The sequence below is a fragment of the Silurus meridionalis genome, chromosome 27 (genome assembly GCF_014805685.1).
Source record: "Silurus meridionalis isolate SWU-2019-XX chromosome 27, ASM1480568v1, whole genome shotgun sequence".
NCBI lineage: Eukaryota > Metazoa > Chordata > Actinopteri > Siluriformes > Siluridae > Silurus > Silurus meridionalis.
In genome coordinates, this window is record NC_060910.1 from 3,223,035 (window position 1) to 3,240,287 (window position 17,253).

The 17,253-nt window shown below is 38.4% G+C and overlaps 1 protein-coding gene across 3 annotated transcripts; it reads right to left on the minus strand.

Annotated features, from left to right (window-relative positions):
* Positions 1-388: 388 nt before the first annotated feature.
* Positions 389-16,527, minus strand: LOC124380649 (protein NLRC3-like). Of its 3 annotated transcripts, none has more exons than XM_046841817.1 (12): positions 16,399-16,527; positions 13,606-13,700; positions 12,260-12,340; positions 11,790-11,897; positions 10,638-10,718; positions 9,501-9,608; positions 6,426-6,609; positions 6,063-6,282; positions 3,643-5,431; positions 3,368-3,541; positions 2,374-2,547; positions 389-1,542 (listed from the first exon to the last, which is right to left on the minus strand). In XM_046841817.1, exons 2-12 carry the CDS (start codon positions 13,698-13,700, stop codon positions 1,428-1,430), a joined length of 3,129 nt encoding a protein of 1,042 aa, XP_046697773.1. In that variant the 5' UTR covers positions 16,399-16,527; the 3' UTR covers positions 389-1,427. The 3 variants fall into 3 exon arrangements, with proteins under 3 accessions (XP_046697773.1, XP_046697774.1, XP_046697775.1); XM_046841818.1 differs by having other exon boundaries at positions 13,629-13,700; positions 16,399-16,500; XM_046841819.1 differs by lacking the exons at positions 11,790-11,897; positions 12,260-12,340.
* Positions 16,528-17,253: the final 726 nt, after the last annotated feature.

The following is a 17,253-nucleotide window of genomic DNA, read 5'->3' on the forward strand; positions in this document are numbered from 1 at the left end:
GAAAGTGACAGAGAAAGCACCTGACATGCCGAAGGGGGCCGAAGGGGGCGTGGCAGGTGGATTCCTGACAGATAAACATGTACTGTATGTATTTTTATAGCATGCCTTCATCAAACAAATTGCGGCAACGCTGTTGTGTAAAAAACCCTTCAAAAACACGTGCATGCACATTCTTATTTATTAACGCACATCATGTACATAAAGAAATATCAAGCACGTTAATATACTGCCACCATTTTGATTTTCGTTTATCTCGATCATCGGTTATCTCGATGCTTTTTGGCGACCCCCAAGGACATCGACATAACCGGGTTCCACTGTATATATATATATATATATATATATATATATATATATATATATATATATATATATATTTTTTTTAATATATATTTATATATATATATATGCCCAATTATATACATTTCTTACCTAAAAATCTTTACAATATATTGCTTTCAATAATTATTTTACTCACTATTAACTTTATTAATGTGAACAGTGATGTGCCCTGGATTTCAGGAGTAAGTCGTGTAGTAGAGATACGAGTCTTGAACAGCCTCATGAGCAAAACTGTTTGCTTAAGAGACTGATGTTTTTAAAATATTGCATCTTTTCTGGGCAAATTATAGTGGCAACTTTAATCAGACACTCCTTTATAAATTCGCCTTCAGTGAAGTGTTTTCCGTGCCGTGCTATTAGGTGAGCTACACTACAATATATTGACAAAAGTATTGGGACACCGGACTTTTCCAGCCATTTGTGGTTCTTCCCCAAACTGTTACAACAAAGTTGGCAGCAGAATATTGTACAAGATGTTTTTGGATGTAGTAGCACTACATTTTCCCTTCACTTGAACCCAAACCTATTCATCACTGCCCCTGTGTACAGATCCTGCTCCAGGATGACTATAAGTTACATAGGATGAAGTGGAAGATCTTGAATGTCCTGCTATAGAGCACTGACCTCAACCCTATGAAACTCCTTTGGGGTGAACTGAAACACTGTCTTCAGCCCAGGTGTCCTCATCTCACCTACATCAGCATCTGACTTTCCTAACAGCCTTATAGCTGAATGAACACAAATCTCCACAACCTCACTACAAAATCTATTTGAACATCTTAAGATATTAAAAAAACGGATTTTATGAGTTTAGTGGAAAAAAAGATTTGTTTCCTCAACGTGTCTGAAATCTCCTGCATTCACTATCAAAACTGTAGATTGGACACGGTCACCTTACAAGAAGCTGCCAAGCTTTTAGTGGAAAAAAAAAAAAGCTTACTGTTAGTGTTCATATTTATGTACATTTTTACTTATCTAGTTATCTACTTATTAACATTATTCAGTGAGTATGTAAATATTTCCCAATTACAAAAGTCACACAATTCAGAATCAGACATTTCTCTATCATTCAACATGAAACCTTTCTAATCTTCCAAGTCATTTCCTGTCAGATCCAGATTAATTTTCTTTGTTGAGGAAGAAGTCAACACTTCAGCGAGGTGCTTGCAGTAACTCTTTGTAAGGCGACATTGCTTTAGCCTGTTAGGAGAAAAATGACAATAGTAAGAAGTTCTGATTGGTCAGAAAATGCTGATTACATTTCTATACAAGTAACTTTCACAAGTAGTGACTGCTGTAGTTCAAACCGTCCACAGTCCAATGTTGTTGTTTCTATAGTACATTGAGTTCATTCTATATACTTTAAATTCACAGAGACTGGAACTGGAACTGGCTTTGAACTTCCAACATTAAATGTAACTATTAATGAATTAAAAAGGAATACTTATATTGTATACATGTATATCATATAGTATATGATGTTCCAAATTGTTTTATTACTTACTAATAACCTTAAAATACAAGTATTACACAATGAAATCCAGCCACAATATATATAATGCCTGTCAAATGTTTGAAAGCACCTTTTTATAGTTTTTTTGTTTTGTTTATTATACAGCAAACAGCTGGCTTACTTTTCTTACCCTTCAAATTCTTTTTTTATTTTGCATTAGTTTGTATTAGTTTATAATTTTTAGATTATCTTTAAAAATGCCTGAATAAAAGAGTTGGATTCCTCTTAAGGTTTTCTTATAATCTTGTTTTTCTGTGGCATCATTGCCTCTGGATTAGTCATCAGTAAGACATTTCTAGAATCTAGAAAAACACTTACAATTTTAATTCTATTCTAAATTTAGATATTTTTTTATAAAGCTGCTTTGTGACAATGGCCATTATGTGATCTACGATGTAAAATTAAATTGAATAGTAAAGCGAATGACTAGGCTGCTTTGGGACAATGTCCATTGTGAAAACTGCTATATAATTGGAAAAAAGAAATAATAATAATAAAAATAAACCTTCGGAGCATACCTCAGTCTTTGCACTTTACAGTTCTCACTTTTCAACCACGGTTCAAGCATCATCACCCCTTCGTCGGTCAGTTCATTTGAAGAGAGGTCTAACTCTTGAAGGCTGGATGGAGTGCTCTTGAATGCAAACGCTAAATTTGCACAGGACTTGTCTGTAATCTCGCAGGCTTCAAGCCTGTTTAGGAAATAATGGTGCATTCAGAGACTGCTACTTCAGTTCAAAAGTTGTTCTTGTAAAATCAAATAAATACATTTTTGGAAAATGATACTATTTTGTTGTAAATAGTATAGACAGTTTTAAATTAGACGTATACATTTTAGACATTGTTTTTAAAAAAAAAAAATCAGCTGTCTAGCACGGTATATTGAAGGTATAACAATACTTGGCCAAACGAAGAACATTCTCCATGAGGTAGCTGTTAATGGAATCTCTGTCAATGTCAACAACCCAAAGACAACTTTACAACATTGGTAATCCTTAGAAACAGGAAGACCCTGTTAAAGTTTGCCTAAAAATTATATTTAGATTCTAGTTTAACTTTATTAAAATAATAAATACAGAATCAACACTAGAAAAACTCTGGACCATTGGAAAGCTAAGCTGGGCTAGGCTGCAGAAGGCTGGAGAAGGCTGGCTAGGTTTTCCTTCTCCAATTGCATTTTACTTGCCGATGGAAAACTATCCCAAGAAAAAGCAGGAAAGACAATTAAAGGCCTGTAAAAAGACATAACAAGATAACAAATGTTCTTATGTCTATGGATTCCAAAATCAGGCACACTTTGACTTACGTTGTTCTCTTTCCAAGTTCTGATCTTCAAGATCCTTTTAATTAAAGATGATAGTCTGCTAGTTGATTTTTCATTTTAATGTGGTAGACAGCTACAATAACTATAATTTGAATGTCCAAATATTTATTCAACTGACTTTATCATGAGATTCCACTTCTTTACCTTTGGATATAAATGTGTTTCCTCGATTGTGGAAGTGTGCATACCTCAATATCTCAAGTTGACAGTGAGGGCTTTTCAGTCCTTTGCAAAGATCCAAAAACCCATCGTTTCCTATGGGGTTGTGGCTCAGATCTAGTTCTCTGACAGGAGAATTGGCTATACGGAGTCCAGATGCCACAATCTCGCATGAGTTTCTTGAGAGTTCACAGTCACAGAGTCTGCCATATCGGACATATCGGAAATCACAAAACAGCTTTTAAAAGACAGATTGTAATTTATTTAACTTTTGATTGCTTTATAAAAACACAGCATTGCTTACATTGCCTTCTTCGACGCACGGACGATCGGAAGTAATCTGTGACGACTGGATGCTTGTGTTGTTTTGTATTTCTTCAGGTCGAAGACTTCCATTACATCCTTTGACATCAGTATTATATAAGCCAGCACTGAACATTGCACTGGATTTAATTCCATGTCACAGATTGTACCAGAATCCAAACTCTCCTGAATTTCGTTCACCAAACCTATGTCACCCAGTTCTTTCAAACAATGGATAAGGTTAATCGTTTCTGTCTCTGTTCTGGCTTCCTCAGCAATCTTATCTTTGATGAATTGGACAATTTTATCATTCTCAAGGGACTCTTTTCCAATCTGAGGCAAAAGATTTTGTAGGAGCTGTCTGTTACACTCGGTAGAAAGTCCCAAAAAGAATCGAAGAAATTGGTCAAAATGTCCGAACTTGTTTTCTAAAGCCTTAATCACTGCGCTCTTAAGCAAGTTCGTTAACGTGGTCTTCTGATTCTGCTTCGTGGATTGGCTACCAGACGAAGCAAGAACATTCATGCCCTCAGTCAAACACTGGTTCAGAACGTAAATGGCAGCCAAATGCTCCTGTATGCTGAGGTGTAGGAAACAGAAGACTCGCTCTCTGTACAATCCAAACTCTTCTCTAAACAACTGTGTGCACAGAGATGAGAATTCTGCTGCGTCATTGATGTCAATCCCACAGTCCTTCAGGTCTGCTTCATAGAAGATCAGAGTGTTTTTAGTCATTCCCTGGAACGCTAACTTGGCCAAGTTTAAAATCATGCTTTTGTCACTTTGCGTCAACTTGCGCAGGTCTCCGTTAATAGCTTTCTGGTACTTCCTGTTCTTCAAACCGGTCTGTATGAGTAAATAATGAATGTACAACTGAGTCTGATTTTTTGGAATCTCACCAATTTCACTGTCTCTTATCAGTATGTCCAGGACAGTTGCTGTAATCCAGCAGAAGATCGGGATGTGGCACATGATGTGCATGCTTCGAGATGACTTCACATGCTTAATCATCAGGTTGGCCATATGAGGGTCCTTACATTTCTTGTGAAAGTACTCTTCTTTCTGTGGGTCACTGAAGCCTCTAACTTCAGTCACCCGCTGTACACACTCTGAGGGTATCTGATTGGTCGCGGCTGGACGAGAAGTGATCCACAGTAGAGATTTGGGCAGTAGATTGCCTTTTATTAAATTTGTCAAAAGGACATCCATAGATATTGGCTCCATTATATCGCAGCATGTCCTGGTGTTATGAAAGTCCAAGTGGATCCGACATTCATCCAGACCATCCAAAACGAGCAAAATCTTAATGCCATTCTCGAAGCTTTCGATTTCTTTGAGCTCGGAGAAAAATTTCCGCATAAGCTCTATCAGACTGCAGGGTTCCTTCTCAAGGTTAAGATCGCGGAAAAACAGAGGAATTATAAGATCAATGTCTTGATTGGCAGAGTTCTCTGCCCAGTCTAGCATGAACTTCTGAACGGAAATTGTTTTTCCAATTCCAGCGATACCTTTGGTTAAAACAGTTCTGACATCACCGCTCGGTGACCGAAAAATGCCTGTCAAGTTAACAGGGTTTTCTTGATTGCTACAATTTTTGTCAACTTTCTCAATTAGTCTCACTTCATGTTCCGCTTTGACTGCATCACTTCCACCCTCAGTGATATAGAGCTCTGTGTAAGTGTCATACAACACAACTTGTGTCTTGGGTAAGGCAAGTCCTTCATGAACATGCCAGAATTTCCTCCGTAGTGTTTCCTTTATTTTTTCTTGACATCTGGATACTGGCTTAACTGTGAAAATAACCAAAATGAATAAATTAATCTAAAGTGATATACTTCAATGGCTTTAACTGTTTCAGATTATAATGAGAATAGATACCATTTTAAAGGGAAAAATTAAGGTCATTGGGACAGGTCCATGTTTACCACTGTGTAGCATTACGTCTGCTGTGTGTATACATCTGGGAACTAAGGAAACCAGTTGCTAAAGTTTTGGGATTGTTGAAGGAATGTTGTGCCATATGTGTCTGAAACAGCAGTGGTCCACAACCCCCAGGCCAATTGGTATCAGGCCGTACAGAAAGAATACATAACTTACATTATTTCCGTTTTATTCATGATCTGATTCTGATTTTTCCATTTAAATAGTAAATAGTAAAATGGAAATTTTATATATATATAATGTATTGGGAATTTTTTTTAGTAAACTGTGCAGTTAAGTCTATGCCTAAAAGAATATATCCCCCTCCTGTGGAGCTTAGAGAGTTCTTGTCACCACTAAGTGCACACTCAAAGAGAATGGGGATATTTCCTGACAATGCCCTCAAAGGCAGGAATGTCAATATGATGTGCGCATAGTATGTTTTTTTATTACTGTTATCATTTAGCAATTATTTACAATCGTAAAAAGAAGAAGACATACTTGAGGCCAAATTAACTGTGACTTTCAGAACTTCATCTTCGGAGAAACTTTCCATCATACTCTCAGCAATATCCTTTCGAGTGCTACGAGTATTAGGCAATGTCTCAAAGCACTCTGGGTATTCATAACCCAAATTTCTTTTAAACTCCCGAAACTCTGAGGCTGTCATTCTATCCAGTATGTTCTGTAGTGTGATCAGAGTATTGGGAACTGTTGATATCTAAAACAAATTCACAAAATGCAAGCAGTGAACAAGAAAGTGTAATTATTTATATATAAAATAGTATGCATATACAATAGTATAAAATATAATAGAATATGTTTTGGTGTAACCAAAGTTTAGGTCAAGAATATTCAATTTACCTTGATGTATTGTTTTGCATGTTCTTTGTGCTGCTTCACTGCACACCCCTTACAAATAGCTGCCTGGTCAGTTTTGCAGAACATATCCAAAACCTTGTAGTGTTCCTGGCAGAGATTTGGTTCCACATCACCAGTCGCTATAACTTCAGTTGTTACAACTTCAGATGGCGAAACCTTTCGAAACCTAAATGACCACAAAAAAGTATATAGTACAAATGTATCCAATGTCAGGGTTCGTTCTGCCACCCCCCCTCCGCTGCTCTCTCTCCGCCGCTCCCGGCGCTAATCGACAATTCCTGTTCCACATTACCTGGTGCCCTTTATAAACTTACGCTCCGTCCTTACTTGCTGTCGGATCTACTTGATGGCTACAGTGATCTTCCTGGTTCCTGACCACCAGCATTCCCCGCTGGTTCCTGCTCCGTGTTCTGATCGTAAGAATTACCTTCGCTTTACGGATTACCTTCGTGTTACAGATCCTATCCACTTTACAGATCCTACACGCTTTACGGATTATCAACGTGTTACAGATCCTACCCGCTTTACGGATCCTACCCACTTTACGGACTACACCCACATTATGGTTCGTAACTCTCTCAGTTTCTTGTTGATGTCTTGTATCTAAATAAAGACAATGATTGAGTTACTCCCGCGTCCTATGGGTGATCACGGCCTTGACAGAAGATCCGACCGAAACAGCAAATGGAGGAATCGCTCTACCGCGATGGATCTGCAGCCCAATTCTGCTTCGGATTTCACCCATAAGCCCCCTGCTGCTCCTTGTGGTTCATGCTCACCGGCTCCGGATCATGCAAGTGCGGAGGTGCCAACTCCAGGAAGCGCCAACCCAAGCCCCAGTTTTCAAACCCTACGGAGTACACCGCCCCAAGAGCACCGCCCCAAGAGCACCGCCCCGCTCCAGTGTTCCGCCGAGCTCACCACTCCACCCCAGGGCAGCAAGGAGGATGCAGTATGGCCGCCCGGCCATAAAAAGGACATTGTACCACCGCCTGGCCACGAAAGGAATGTCATACCACCGCCTGGCTGCGAGAAGGACATCAAACTGAGGCCTGGTTGTAGAGGGGACATTGTACAACCGCCTGGCCGCGAAAGTCAAGTCAATTCAAGTCAAGTCAAGTTTATTTCTATAGTGCTTTTCACAACAGACATTGTCTCAAAGCAGCTTTACAGAAATCAACAGTCAAAGTGAATAGTGTGCAGTTATCCCTGATGAGCAAGCTGTGGCGACTGTGGCAAGGAAAAACGCCCTTAAATGTTATGAGGAAGAAACCTTGAGAGAAACCAGTCTTCCAAGCTCCTCAGAAGGCACTGTCATGCTTCAAAGCTCAGCCAAAAGCACCTTCACCCTCCAAGGTCTCTCTGAAGGTGAGGTTGCAGTCCAAAGTTCCTCCAAGGGCGCCATCACGCTTCAAGGTCCCTCCGAAAACGGCGACAAGGTTCCAAGCTCCTCTAGAGGGGATGTCACGGTCCAAAGCTCCTCCGGAAATTACGCCACGACTGAAAGTCTCTATGAAAGCGATGTCACGCTCCAAGGCCCCTCTGAAGGCGAGTAGCGCTCCATAGTTTCTCTAAAGATGACACCGCAGTCCCAAGCCTCTTCAAGGGAGCCGTCGCGCTTCAGGATTCCGCTGAAGGTGATGTCGCAGGTTACAGTCCCTCCGAAAGCGACGCCGTGGTCCCAAGTTCCTCTGAGGGCGACTTCACGGTCCATATATTCTGCCAGGGTGCCGTTGCGCTTCTAGATCTCTCTGTAGGCACCGTCGCACTTCAAGGCCCCTCCGCAGGCGACATCGCGGTACCAAATATCTCCGAAGGCGCCGCCGCGCTTCACAGTTCCTCCGAAGGCGGCGACGAGGTCCACAGTTCCTCCGAAGGCGCAGTCGCGCTCACAAGTCTCTCAGAAGGCGCAGTCGCGCTTCAAGCTTCCTCCGAAGGCGCCGTTGTGCTTCAAAGTCCCTACGAAGGTGACGCAATGCCTCCAAGCCTCTCTGAACGGGACGCCAAGCCTCCAAGCCTCTTTGAAAGCGACTCCACCCCTCAAAGCCTTTCGCTGAAGGCGCCGTCGCACTCAAAGACCATTCTGGAGGCGACATTACGACCCAATGTTCTTCCGGAAGCGCCGCCATGCTACAAGGAACCTCTGGAAGTGCCGTCGTACTACAAGACTCTGAAGGCGACGCCGCGCTCCCAAGTATCCCTGAAGGCGCAATTGTGCTTCTAGGTCCCTCAGAGAGTGCCGTCGCATTCCAAGATCTCCCCAAAGGCGGCACCGTGCTCCAAAGCCCCTTTGAATGTGCTCCAGACCTCCGCAGAGAGAGGCGTCGCGCCTCGTACACCCATGGGGGTGCCGTCTCGCCCCAGAGTCCTGCCAAAGGTGTCACTGCAGGCCTCCTCAATGGGCGTCCGCCAAGGGCTTCACTCAGCCTCTGATCTCCGCGGTAGGCATCACCCGCTCCAGACCTTTGCAGATGGCATCGCTCCATTCCAGGCCTCTGCAGTGGGCGTGTAAGCCCACCACAGAAACTTAGAGCATTTCTGCTGACTAGGTTAACACTTTCCCACAGTAAATATGACCAATCCTATTCACTCCTGCAGGAGTTTTGACCAATCATACATGCTTTCATATTAATTGTGACCAGTCCTAAACTCTCACATGATCAATCCTACCAACTTTTAAAGAAAGTTTAACCAATAATGACCAGTATATACACATAATTATCCTACAGTAATCCTAAATATTTCTACAATCTCCCAAAGAATAGTTGACTAAATCTGTTTTCTAGAAAGAATGATTGACCAGTCCCTCCTTCCACCTGCATGAGAGTAAAAGCCATCTGTTCCCACAACACTTTCTCGTGGATCCTGCTGAATTCTTGTCCTGACTCACTCAAATGACCCAGAGCTCTAAGTCCATCACTGTATTTAGACTGTTCTTAGCTTAAATATTATTACTTGAACTGTAACGTTCACTTAGTATAAACATAACCTAAACATGACAATAATTGTAGGGAAAAAAAGCACCACAGTCATCATTTAAAGAATGAAAATATTAACCCGGTTTGTTCCTGCTGTTCTTCTTGACCGAAATGCACTGGTTGAATCATTGAGTCATCATCGCCCTTCAATGAAAGTTGGCCTGGTGATGAAGAAGCCTTTCGAACTCTGAATGAAATAAAAAAAAAAACAGTTTCTTTACATGTGCAATTAAAAACTATTTAGAAAATGCCATTTTGGCATACATTTTTAATATGATTTAAACAGTCAAAACTGACAGGCACTTGGCAGACGCCAAAGCTTAAACAGCGTGACTAACAATTATTACTGTAATTTCCAGACTATTAAGCGCACCCAAATATAAGCTGCACAAACTGAATTTTACAAAGATTTTTATTTTGAACATAAATAAGCCGCACCTGTCTATAAGCTGCCTACATTAAAACGAATGAACTTTACACAGGCTTTAACGAAAGACAGTGTCTGTAACACGGCTTATATCTAAACAGTAGCCCACCAAGAAAGTCATTGTTCACTGTCTTTCCTTTCACAACAAGTTCTATCTAGAGTTTTTCTTCTGGCATCGTCGTGCGTTAAAAAGTCACCATCGGTAAAGCTTTTTTCTCGATGCCGTGCAGCTCAGAACACAGGTGAAGTGTGTTTTTCATGCCCGGTTGTTTTCAGCGTGATGAATGATTCGCCTTTCCTGTAGATGGTCCAAGTGAGCGGCAGGTCAAACGTCAGAGGAACATCATCCATATTTATGATGTGGTGCGGCCCGATTCAGTGGGAGCGCATCTGATTTGATATAAAGAATTTCATTGGTTCACCTAAACCCGTTCGGCAATTTCATTGGTCTAATGTTATAGGGTTCAGTTTTTTGGTGGCAGGAAGCTTGTGAAACCGGAAAAAACCCAGGAAAAATCCATAAATTAGCTGCTTCATTGTTTAAGCTGCGGGGTTCAAAGCGTGGGAAAAAAGTAGTGACTTATAGTCCGGAAAATACGGTAAGTTTTTTATACAGCTAAGCAGTTGAGGGTTAAAGGCCGTGCTCAAAGACACAGCAGTAGCAGCTTGGTGGTACTGGGATTTAAATGAACAACCTTATAATCAGAAAGCTAAAATCTCAACCACTAAACTACCACTTCTCTAGCATCAAATAATATATATTACATAATATTTATAGCTAAAGCAGACCTTTTGCCCGAAGTAAAATGAACTGGTTGAATCATTGAATCATCACTCTTCATTGAAAGTTGACTTGGTGAAGGAGACCTCCTGAAACAAAAATTAGGACCAACAAGAACAATAAAATTGTGGCTTGTTTTGTGCTCTGCAGCTTCAATATTTATAGCATATATATATATATATATATATATATATATATATATATATATATATATATATATATATATATATATATATATTAGAGGTGTAACAGCACACGTATTCCATGTGTACCGTATGCACTCCTTTTTACATGCAGAAATCTTAGTTCCCTCAGGAACATATTAAGTGGTGGACCATAAGTTTGTTTAGCCTCCATCTTGCTCTTTGAGTGCATTTAGGGGGTATAAAAAAGAAACTATAGTTGGCACAGTGTCACTGTTGCTACTCACATTTATTTTGCGCATACATGAAAACGCTAAAGAATCCATAGCACAGGCATTAGCCGCTAACCAGGAAGTTACTTGAAGATAATTCAAGATTTACTTATCTTTAGAAAATTAAATAGAAATGATTTCTGGAGGTTTTAATGAGCCCATGCAGTGATTTTCATCACAGAATCATTATGAATGTTTTAATGCAGTGCCGCCTGAGGGCCAGAAGATCACAGCCATATTAATTGTGACCAGTCCTAAACTCTCACATAATTATGATCAATCCTACCATCTCTCAAAGAAAGTTTGGCCAGTTCCACCCTGTGCTGCAGAAAGACTGAGCAAGTTTAATAAATCTTGCCATCTCCCATAGAAAGTTGGACCAATACTAACCAGTATATACACAGTATTCTCCCACAGTAACCCTGACTATTTCTACAATCTCCCAAAGAATAGTCGACCAATTCTGTTTAATACCAAGAATGATTGACCAGTCCCTCCTTCCACCTTTATGAGAGTAAAAGCCATCTGTTCCCACAACACTTTCTCGTGGATCCTGCTTAATTCTTGTCCTGACTCACTCAAATGACCCAGGGCTCTAAGTCCATCACTGTATTTAGACTGTTCTTAGCTTAAATATTATTACTGGAACTGTAACGTTCACTTAGTATAAACATAACCTAAACATGACAATAATTGTAGGGAAAAAAAGCACCACAGTTATCATTTAAAGAATGAAAATAAAAACCCGGTGTGTTTCTGCTGTTCTCCTTGACCGAAATGCACTGGTTGAATCATTGAGTCATCATCGCCCTTCATCGAAAGTTGGTCTGGTGATGGAGAAGTCTTTTGAACTCTGAAAAAATAAAAAAAATAAAAAAAATAAAAAAACAGTTTCTTTATATTTGCAATTAAAAACTATTAAAAAAAGGTATTTTAGCATACATTTCTAATATGTTTGATTTAAACAGTCAAAACTGACAGGCACTTGGCAGATGCTCTTAAACAGTGTGACTAACAATTATTACATTTTTTATACAACTAAGCAGTTGAGGGTTAAAGGCCGTGCTCAAAGACGCAGCAGTAGCAGCTTGGTAGTACTGGGATTTAAACCAACAAACCTTATAATCAGAAAGCTAAAATATCAACCACTAAACTACCACTTCTTCTCTAGCATCAAATAATATAAATTACATAATATTTACAGGTAAAGCAGACCTTTTGCCTGAAGTAAAATGAACTGGTTGAATCATTGAATCATCACTCTTCATTGAAAGTTGACTTGGTGAAGGAGACTTCCTGAAACAAAAATTAAAACCAACAAGAACAATAAAATTGTGGCCTGTTTTGTGCTCTATATTCAATATTTATAGCATATATATATATATACAGTGGAACCTCGGGTTACGAACGCCCCGGCATACGTATAATTCAGGTTACGAATCGCAGTTCATAAAAAATGTTGCCTCTAGTTACGAGAAATATTTTAGGATACGAGCGTTGCACGGAAAATCGCAGGCAGGTTAGTTTTTACGTATCGCCACGTGCTCTCGCCGCGCCTCGCAGCACATACACATCCGCCGTCGCTCTAACAGTGTGGAATTACTGAACTTTAAATACTGTACGTATTCCTATCACCATGCCGCCAACAAAGTAGCCTGATGGAAATTCTCCTTCCAAACAATAACTCTCCCTCCTCCCGCTTCTACGGACGTCGTGTCCATCATGCACGCAGCGAGACTTCTTAAAGGTAAGGTAACATTTAAAGATTTATTTTTTATATGTTTATATGTTTTTATATGATACGATTTCAATATAACATGTTAAAAGTAAATAATATTAGTGAATATTGGCGTTATTTTTTTTTTAAGAAACACTTTTTGGGTGTCCAGAACAAATTACCGAAGTTTCTATTCATTCTTATGGGAAAATTTGTATCGGGATACGAGCTTTTCAGGTTAAGAGTAAAGTGATGGAACCAATTAAACTCATAACCCGAGGTTCCACTGTAATATATATATATATATATATATATATATATATATATATATATATATATATATATATATATATATATATATATACCAGGAAGTTACTTGAAGATAATTAAAGATTTACTTATCTTTAGAAAATTACATATAAACCACTTTAATATAAAACAATTTGTGTGCCAATTTTATTGATTACTAAGTTTTATCAATATATTAAAAAAATGTAATGTATTAATTCGATTGATTCTATTTTATAAATATTCATATAACTAATATACAATGTTATTTTACATATTAATTAACCAAAACAGGCATTTTATTTCAAATTGTTTAGAAATTGTAAACTGTTCACTTTTCAAAATCTTTTAAAATAATAAAAGAAACCAAGTAATTTTATGTTTTTTGAAAAAGTGTATAGAATTATATAGTATATTATATTATATTATATATATATATATATATATATATATATATATATATATATATATATATATATATATACACACACACACACACACACACACACACACACACACACACACACACACACACACACACACATAAATATGAGACCTCTTATGACGACTCGCTTTTACTTGCTCAGTCTGGATGGTTTCTTTCTCAGCACCTTGAGAGCACTGAGGCTCTTCCATGTCTGGATTCTCCATCTGCATGAAAAACACAACAAATTATGTGCATACTGATGCAAATTTAAACACTGGCTTTTTATTATCCATTTTATTTCATTACTGACAATATTAAAATATTTGGGGTCTTTCAGTTTATCCACAAAGGGTCGATATGGCTTCAAGCTTTCATTTAAATCAAATAGGAGACATGCATTTTTGCTGTTTGATGACCACGAAGGCTTTCAAATCTGCATTTTTAGAATAGTTCTTGGACAGGTTTTTCCTCATCAGGTTCATGGGTTGACCTACGTAGAGTTGACCTCATACACTACAACACTATTGTTATGCTGGAAGAGGTTTTGGTCTACTAGTTCAAGTGAAGGAGAAACTTCATGCTACCTCATCCAAAGATATCCTGTATAATCATGTGCCTCCAAACTTGTACTACTGTTTTGGGAAAAAATAAACAAAAATGGCTGGAAAATACAGGAATCCCAATAGTGCACATTTTTTGAGTGCAAAATATTTCATTGACAAAACTTGCAAAAATGGTTCTGTTAAAAAGCAATAACTAAAAGATCCTTAGGGGAACCAAAATGGTTCTTCTATGCATTGCATCAGGTAAGTGGTAGCTGAGATGTTGAACGACGAGGGATTGATATGACAAATTGAAATGAAGCCAAATTGTGTGGGTTTTTTTTGTGCAAATTCTACAGGAAACAAAACGGCAAAAGTATAAACTGTTCTTGAGAAATCTGTTTTGGCTTAGATTTCACCTTTTTATTTATTTATTTATTTATTTTTTAAATTATGTCTTCAAAATGAATGAACTTGAATTTGTCACCAAATCAATTTCTTCTCCTTTGTCAGCCGTTAATGAATGAAAAAAGTGACTAGTGTGCTCGACCAACCAATCAAAGGACGTGAAAATACCGACGTTATATTGTATGCCCGCTAGCAGAGGTGGACAAAGTACACAAACCATGTTCAAGTAGAGATACCCTCAGTAAAATATTACTACAGCGTACCTCCTCTCCAGGCTCATCTTAACCTGCTCCCTACTCTCACCACAAATAACAATATCATCCGCAAACATCATAGACCACAGAGACTCCTGTCTGACCTCGTCTGTCAACCTGTCCATCAACACTGCAAACAGGAAAGGGCTCAGTGCGGATCCTTGATATATTAATGAGTTAATTACTGAGTTCGAAACAGCATGCACACTTTACCCTGATTGGTGGATTGCTGCTTGAACAGTTACGTTTTTATCTCCATAAATAAACAGGAACGACTGATTTCGCAAAATGTAGTTGAGTAAAAAGTTAAAGATATTGAACTTTGAAATGTACTGAAGTTGAAAGTTAAAAGTCTCCCCAAATGGAAATACTTAAGTAAAGTGGACATTTTAAAAAGACCAAACTCAGTAAACACAATAATAATCATAAATTAAACTATATACAAACAAACAGTGTGGTTAAATGTGGCCTTTTAAATACGCAGTCTTATCACATTAAGCTGTGTTAAGCGTGTTAGATTGTCCCTACTAAAAAACACAAATACACGAAAAACCTACTTAAGTACATTAACGAATTACATTTCCTTTCTTATTCTTATTTCTTGGATCCCACTACATGTGTGGAGTTTTGACACTGGACCTCCTGGATTGTTTAAAGGCTCTGGCATGGAGAAGCTGGTGTTGGATCTGTGATGATCACAAAAGTTGAGCTATTTTATGAGTTGCTCAGTAGCTCCTAGTTTTATAACCATAAAGACTGTATAAGACTGTAGAAAGAACATTACTTATAATCTTATACTCCAGTGCTCATGTTAGTTCTCTTTCTCCAGTGTTCTGTATTGTTTAAAGACTATAATCACACTCTTGATGTCACCCAAATGAGGATGGTTCCCCTTTTGAGTCTGGTTCCTCTCAAGGTTTCTGCCTCATAACCTCTAAGGGAGTTTCTCCTTGCCACAGTCGCCACGGCTGCTCATCAGGGATAAATACACACCATTCACCTTAACTGTTGATTTCTGTAAAGCTGCTTTGAGACAATGTCTGTTGTGAAAAGCGCTATAGAAATAAAGTTGACTTGACTTGACTTCTGCTGTACAACACTGGCTGCTACATGTTGCCAACTCGAAATCTGATTAGTTAACTCAACAGTTTCATTTTCATTTATTTCACACGACAGGCAGCGACACTGTTAATCCTGATGATTTCAATGCAAATGTCTCTCCCCATGGAAACACGTGATGCCTGATACATGATTAGATAGAAACTCAAACCTAAACATACACTGTTGAAGGATATGAAATGAAGAGAATAGAGTATTGGAAGAAAAATATATATTCATATGTAAGTCAGTGATTGATAGTGTTTAGACAAGCAGAGAAGATTTTGACCCTAATGGACAACCATAGTTTTTAAGGACAAACATGAAGCTAAACGGCGCTCGGATTCTTAATTGATCCATAAATATAAATAAATATTATAATGATGAGTCAGGAACGTGTATTGTGTACAGTATAATGGTCTATATAATGGATATTATACACATACGGCCTGTGGTGAGAGAAATAAAGGTATGAAATGTAACTGCGACATAATGATGACGTAAGTGTTTATTTTTGGAACATATATTATTAAATATATTAAATATATTATTAAACCCTGGGAATAATACACAGTTGATTTTAGAAATCACAGGTGTGAGGTCAGGTATGAGGTACTCACTGCACTTAGGTTTCCAGTTTTATCGGTCTTTGTTGTGCGGGTCTGATCTAATCTCTCCTTAGTGCGGGTCTGATCTGCGCACTTTCACTTTCACTGAGCCGAGTGTTGAAGTAGAGGGAAAATAAGAGCTGTTTCTTTAAGACTACTATCTGCAGGTATTGAAATCCAGAGTAAAAATGCATTATGGGTAGTGTAGTGCAGGAAAAGAAGTCTAAAGAACCGACTCAACACCACGTGACCCCGAAACGCGCAGTGACTTCGTGATGTGTCCTAATATATCTCATTAGAATCTTTTGATATTCTCCTTAAAATCTCCCGATTATCTCATTAGAATCTTTTGATATTCTCCTTAAAATCTCCCGATTATCTCATTAGAATCTTTTAATATTCTCCTTAAAATCTCCCAAATATCTCATTAGAATTTTTTGATGTTTTCCTGAAAATCTTTTGATTATCTCTTTAGAATCTTTTGATATTCTCCTGATTATCTCATTGGAATCTTCTGATATTTTTCTAATAATATTCTTATGTTCTCCTGATGTTCTTTGATCATCTCCGGGTAATCTCACTAAAATCTCCTAATACTCTCCTGATGTTCTGCTTCTATTGTCCTGATATTCTGATATTCTTTTGATGTTCTACTGATAATCTCATGATTATCTCCTGATATCCTTAATACAATGCCTTATAAATGCCTTTCATCAACAAATAAATGTACATGTTATTTTATTTTTTTCCTTCCATGTTTCCTTCTGTAAATCTGTCCCCCGCCCATATTACATTATGTATATATACACAAACACACACACACACACACACACACACACACACACACACACACACACACGTTGTAAG

Excerpts from the sequence above, each read along its gene's own strand:
- LOC124380649 (XM_046841817.1), bottom strand. The coding sequence starts at position 13,700 with ATGGAGAATCCAGACATGGAAGAGCCTCAGTGCTCTCAAGGTGCTGAG. Across the intron at positions 11,898-12,259 it reads CATTTTACTTCAGGCAAAAG|AGTTCAAAAGACTTCTCCAT; the intron begins GTCTGCTTTACC and ends TTATTTTTTCAG. Across the intron at positions 1,543-2,373 it reads TGTAAAGTGCAAAGACTGAG|GCTAAAGCAATGTCGCCTTA; the intron begins GTATGCTCCGAA and ends TTCTCCTAACAG.